Source organism: Dromiciops gliroides, chromosome 5 (genome assembly GCF_019393635.1).
Source record: "Dromiciops gliroides isolate mDroGli1 chromosome 5, mDroGli1.pri, whole genome shotgun sequence".
Lineage (NCBI taxonomy): Eukaryota > Metazoa > Chordata > Mammalia > Microbiotheria > Microbiotheriidae > Dromiciops > Dromiciops gliroides.
The window spans coordinates 5,888,035-5,894,340 of record NC_057865.1 but is presented as its reverse complement, the minus strand read 5'-3'; the positions used below and the strand labels follow the sequence as shown (position 1 = coordinate 5,894,340).

General features: G+C 47.6%; 1 protein-coding gene across 1 annotated transcript; it reads right to left on the bottom strand.

The window, feature by feature from the left end:
* Positions 1-3,230: 3,230 nt before the first annotated feature.
* On the bottom strand, positions 3,231-5,681 carry LOC122728659 (cell division control protein 42 homolog). Its single transcript, XM_043967469.1, has 3 exons — positions 5,556-5,681; positions 4,740-4,820; positions 3,231-3,902 (listed from the first exon to the last, which is right to left on the bottom strand). Exons 1-3 carry the CDS (start codon positions 5,679-5,681, stop codon positions 3,231-3,233), a joined length of 879 nt encoding a protein of 292 aa, XP_043823404.1.
* Positions 5,682-6,306: the final 625 nt, after the last annotated feature.

Genomic DNA, 6,306 nt, shown 5'->3' with positions numbered 1-6,306 from the left:
CTGGGGAGCCTTGTAGAAAGAGTTAAGGCTTTATGAAAATGAAACAGTTGATTTGACTTTGTAGTTATAAAATCCTGAGACTGGCAGGATCTTTTCCCTGCTCTTGGGTGGGATTTTGTTTATGTAAGGTTGCCTAAGGTGGGGGGAATCCAAATAATGATAATCACAACAACAATAATAACTAGCATTGCATAGTGTTTTAAAGTCTGCAAAGTGATTTATATGTGTTAACTCAATAACCCTATGAATACCCATTATACAAATGAGAAACTGAGATTAAGTGATTTGCACAGGGTCACTCAACTAAGGTCTGAGGCAGGATTTGAACTCAGCTCTTCCGGACTCTAATCCTATGCTCCATTCATTGTGCAATCCAGTTACCTAAAATCCTCTACTGGAACTCTTGTCAAGGCCAAGATGAAAGAGAGTAGAAGAAAAAAGCACTGAATTTATAAGAAAGAGGATGTAGGTTCAAATCCCGTCTCAGGTAATAAGTAGCCGTGCATGCCTGGTCAAGGAGTCTGGACCGTGAGCTGGAAGGACCCTTCAGGTCCTCCAGGCTGCTTCAGTCAGGTATAGCATCAGTCAGCCTTCCAGGAGGAGATAGCCTTGAAAAGTGCTGGGAGATGGCAGAATGGGAACAAAACTGACTGCGGAAATTCAGTCAGTTTGAGGAGAGCATTTGGGGTCTTGTGTGGATTGGCAAGAGAGAAAGACTATGAAGCAGTAGCCAGCCCCAGGGCAGGGAGGGCTGGAGATTGGGAACACTGGCTGTCCAGTGGGATTTGGTTGGAGAAAGATGAGGCTTGGGAATTATCCAAGCAGCGACCTTGTTGCTACCACAAGCCTGTCTCACCTCCAACTACCACCATGAACCCAACACAGTGTCAGCAGTGAGGAAAGACTCTGATTTGTTCCCATGCAGTGTATGACTCCTCGGCTTTTGTGTTCTTCTTGGTCTCTACTTTGGCAAGAGATTGTGGAACACAGAATTATTAAAGGTATGGGACATCATGATGGGGAGCAGGAAGAAAAATGGAGGTCTATGGCATTAGGCAAATGGTTAGTGTGAGGAAATTCCAAGGGTGGATATTGGGGAGGAGAGAGGAAGGGGAAGCATCCCCAGCAGGCATGTAGAACATCATATCAGAGTAATGACTTGAGGTGGAGAGCCAGACACAGAATGTGGTCTAGATCACAGATAATTGGCCACATATATCAGGAACTGGGCTCTAAGATAAGAGCCAAGAAGGGAGAGCCAATCCCTAGGCTGAGCAATCAGGGAGAGTGGAAGAAAAAAACCAAGGGTAAGCCACCAAGGGGCCTTATTGCTGTTTTACTGACCAAAGGTAGGGATGCTCCTACTTTGTATATGGGTGTGTAAGTATTTAAAATATCTGGAAAGAATGGACTCATGATGGAAAATGCTCTCCACATCCAGAATCTGGATGCAGATTGAACCATACTGTTTCTACTTTTCTGTTTTTCTTTGTTGAGGTTTTCCCTTGTGTTCTGATTCTTCTTTTACAGTATGACTAATGCAGAACTATGTTTAATGTGATTGTACATATATAACCTATATCAGATTGCTTGCTGTCTTGGGGAGGGGAGAGGGAGAAAAATTTGGAACTAGAAATCTTATAGAAACAAATGTTGAGAACTATCTCTGCATGTAACTGGAAAATAATAAAATGCTTTTATGATAAAATAACTAAAATAAAATGGACTAGATTTGGGACTTTTTAAAAAATAAAATAAAATATCTGGAAAGTATGCATACACAAAGAATTGAAGTGTGAGAAGAAAACCTTTCATTCAACACTAAGGAATGAATCAACAGAAAGGAAGTAGGTGTGAAGATGGACGTAAGGAAATCCCTATTAACACTAGGATCTTTGCTAAAAACAAACCAACACCTTTCCCATTGTTTTTATAATAGAGCCCCACCCTCTGGCTAGGGGATTTCCCAAATACAGAACAAAGCTAAAGGGTAGATGTTTAGGGTACCAAATATGCCTCTCCTACCAATTTACCTAATCAAGCTTATTCTCTCTCCCAAGCTCTCTTGAAAAATCAATTGGGTCATTTCGGAGACCGCTGTCAAGGAGTACCACTCCTTTCACCTTCTTTCCAAGTTCACAATGTTCATCATCTATGTTCCATGAAAATAATCTTAGGTCGTATTCAGCTCCCCATACTGGAAGGGTCTTTCAGACTATGCCTGGTAGGAAAACAGAAGGTTTTGGTTTTGGTTTTTCCTTTAAAATTCTAAACTGAATGCCTCAGGTGTGGTTCCAAATGTACACTGATTTCCTTCTCTTATTGGAGAATGAAGGTGGAACCTTCTCCTGCAAAAGGGCAACTAGCAAGTTAGCGTCCTCCAAGCCATGATCCAGATGTCAGTGCCACCTAGCACAGGAGGAAAGAGGCTTGAGGCATGCTTGACAAAACACTGGTGATGGTTTCGCTCAACACGGGACCAGGGAGGGAAAGGAGCAACTTCTCAAAAGGAGTAGAAATTGCTGATGTGAGTCATCTTCTTGACTCTTCCTAAAGAACACCAGGACCATGTCTGAGAAGTGGAAACCAGCCTGTTGTCCTGCCTCCAAACCCTCCCTATCCCTGCCCTGTCCCGCTAATGTTTTTGTTTTTAATTAAAATAAAAACACGGAAAAATACTCAAGCCCTCCTCCTACACCCACACACCCCTCTAAAAAATCTCTCTCTCTCTCTCTCTCTCTCTCTCTCTCTCTCTCTCTCACACACACACACACACACACACACACGCGCGCACACACACACACACACACACACACACACACACACACACACACACACACGAGACCCTGCTCCAGCGCCAATCAGTAGCTTTCAGAATTGGGGTCTAGAATGAATGGCTCTGTTACAGGGTCATCACTGGCTTGCCTTGTTTTTAAAAACAATCGAGAAGCAGGCCAGTAAGCCAGAGTTCCCCCCCCTCAGTTTTCTGACAAAGCGTGGTGACTCCGAACCCACTACCACTTAAGCAGCTGGAAGGGAGCTGGGAGGTGCTGCGGGCCCAGGACAGGCGGGCCCAGGGCGGGCGGGCTGGCGCACACGGAATGCTCGGCAGCATTGCAACAGCAGACAGCAGCACATTTTAATTTCCCTTTAGTTTCGTCCGGAGTCACTTACGGGCAGCGCCCGGTGCGAGGCGGCCAGGGCCCGGGCCGAGATCGTGGGGGCCCCGCTCAAAGCAGCTCACACTTGCGGCTCTTCCTGGCTTCCGGGGGCTCCAGGGCGGCCAGGATGGCCTTGTCAAACACGTTCTTCAGGCCCTTCTGGGTGAGCGCCGAGCACTCCACGTATGTGACGGCGTTCAGGTCTCGGGTCAGCTTCTCGGCCGCCTCCCGGGTGACGGGCTTCTGTTTGTTCCTGGCGAGGTTCTCCAGAATGAAAGGCTCGTCCCTCAGCTCAATCTGGGTGCCGACCAGCAGGAAGGGGGTCCTGGGGCAGTGGTGAACGATCTCCGGGACCCATCGGAGCTTGACGCTTTCAAAGGACCGCGGGCTCACCACCGAGAAGCAGACGAGGAACACGTCGGTGTAGGAGTAACTGAGAGGCCGCAGGCGGTCTAAGTCTTCCCCGCCCGCGGTGTCGAAGAGTCCCAGGGTGTACGGCTCCGAGCCGATCATCACCGTGACCGCGTAGTTGTCGAAGACCGTGGGCACGTACTCGGACGGGAACTTGTTGGTGGTGTAGGAGATGAGCAGACACGTCTTACCCACTAAGCCATCGCCCACCACCACGCACTTGATTGTCTGGAACAGGGTGGTCATGGCGCTTTGGACGCCGTGCTCGTGACTCTTATGCCGTTTGGAGACCCTGGGTCTGTCACTTGTCCAGAGCCAGGCCGGCGCCGCCTTCAAGAAGTAGGGTCAAAAACTTCGAAACTGTCAGTTTCTGGTAGAGCTGCGAGATCTACCTCAGCCTCTGCCGGGAGCGGGCGCTCGGGCCAAACAGCACGGGGTGGGTGAGGGTCGGGGCAACGGTCCCTAACGACCCTGCTTGGGGGAAGGAGGAGAGGAAAGGGAGGGGAGAGCTGAGGCCGAGCTCCAGAGACGACCTTGCATTCCCGCCCCCCCCCCAAATATACCACTAGCAATAAGGACCCGCCCCTCCAACACACACACACACACACACACACACACACACACACACACACACACACACACACACACCCCTCTTCCCAGGTGTTTAAAGGGGGCGGGGGGGGGGGAGTAAATATAAAACTATCGATACACTCAAAAAACAAAAATTGTTTATGCCAAAGGATGGAGAGAGAGAGGGAGACAGAGACAGAGACAGAGACAGAGACAGAGAGAGACACAAGACACAGGAAGAGAAAGCAGAATCAGGATTATTATTCAAACAGCACAACAGGATGAATGGAGAAGGGCATCACTGTAGATATTTGGGCATGTAACTGCCTCCCCCAGTTTACTTCAAACATTCTGAGGCCAGGGCCAATGTCTTATTCACATTTCATACCCAACAAAGATGCATTAAGCACCTCTATACTTTATCCCTCTTCTCAAGGAGGCTATAGTCTATTGAAGATGCAACAAGCACTTAGTCTTCTACAGAGGAAGGAGCAAATAATAATAATAATTCCGACCCCCATGAGAAAGTTCAAGTTCAAAGCCCCAAGGTTAAATGCTGACTATGACACCAAGGGAAGACAGTTTAATGCTCTAAACCTCAACTTCTTCATCTTTACAAGAGGAATTTTCTGCACCACTCTCCTCACAGGACTGCTGAAGAGGAGGCAGCTTGGAAACCTTTGGGGACACAAAAAAGGGGGAGCTGTTTTTACTTTCAAAAACAAAAACGGATCATAAGGTCCTTAATGTTGGATGGACAGATGGATGGATGGATGGATGGATGGATGGACGGACGGACAGACAGACAGACGGATGGATGGATATTTTGATCTAAGAGTTGGGGCAGTCATTTTTTTTTTCCAGTCACATCTGACTCTCTGTGACCTGATTTGGGGTTTCTTTGGCAAAGATACTGGAGTGGTTTGCTACTCCAACTCATTTGATAGATGAGAAAACAGGCGAACTGGGTGAAGTGACTTGCCCAGGATCACACAGCTAATGTCTGAGATCACATTTGAACTCAGGAAGATGGGTTTTCCTGACACCAGGACTGGTGTTCTGTACTCTATAGCGTGCCCTAACAGCCACAGTCGCTGAAACAAGTATTCCTCCTTCTTTTAGATAATAAGCTCCTCAAGGATAAAAACTCTGGCTGGTAATTCTTTATACTGAGCATAGCCCCCAGGACAGTGTTTTGAACATAGGGAGTGCTCCACAAACACTCTTCTTGATTCTCTGTCTCTGTCTGTCTCTGTCTGTCTGTCTCTCTGTTTGTCTCTCTGTCTCCTCTCTCTCTCTCTCTTTTCCTTCTTCTTCCCCCCTTCCCCCCTTCCCTTTCTCCCTTTTCCTCCTCTCTCCATTTCAGGAGCTTGGGGTTCATCCTTCATACTCAAAGAGGATCAACGACACTACAGTGTAGCAGTCAATGGTCAGTGTGTCCGGCTGCGGCTGATCAGACCAGTGAAGGCTTGGAAGTCTTGACCACGGGTTGGGCACAGGGAGTCCGTATGAACATTTGGGGTAGAGACGACTCTCCATCTGTGCATCTCACAGTTCCTTTGAGCTACCTAGCTCTGCTTCACTAAGAGAGCACAGTGCCTTCTTGGATGTGGACACACTATGCTGGATGGTCCTGTGCCAGTGTCTCCCAATCAATTCCAAAGTCCTCCAGAGAGACCTTGAATGAGTCCTTGTATTACTTCTTCTATGAGAGTGCTTCCCTTGTGTGAGCTCTCCATAAAATAGTCTTTTAGGTAAGTGTGTACTTGGCATTTGCATTACACGGTCAGCCCATAGGATTCTTTAAAAGGAAGTTAGGGGGGGCAGCTAGGTGGTGCAGTGGATAAAGCACTGGCCCTGGAGTCAGGAGGACCTGAGTTCAAATCCGGCCTCCGGCCTCAGACACTTAACACTTACTAGCTGTGTGACTCTGGGCAAGTCATTTAACCCCAATTGCCTCACTAAAAAAAAAAAAAAAAAAAGGGAAGTTAGGGATGGGAAGAGGAGTCATAAAGGGCTTGAGGTCATTTTGGAGGGGAAATGTCTACGGAGGTTCTGGCCTTGGCCATCTAGGGCCTTAGATTTGGGTAAACAACTTGGATAATGGCATTGGTCACATAGTTATTAAAACTGCAAGTGACCCAGAGTCAGGGGGGAGGGGATA

What these genes read in the sequence shown, in the direction of transcription:
- LOC122728659 (XM_043967469.1), bottom strand. Translation starts at nt 5,681, where the DNA reads ATGGAGAGTCGTCTCTACCCCAAATGTTCATACGGACTCCCTGTGCCC. An exon ending in TGACCATTGACTGCTACACT is followed by an intron (nt 4,821 to 5,555) that starts GTAGTGTCGTTG and finishes GTGTCCCCAAAG; the next exon opens with GTTTCCAAGCTGCCTCCTCT. An exon ending in GTAAAGATGAAGAAGTTGAG is followed by an intron (nt 3,903 to 4,739) that starts GTTTAGAGCATT and finishes TACTTCTTGAAG; the next exon opens with GCGGCGCCGGCCTGGCTCTG.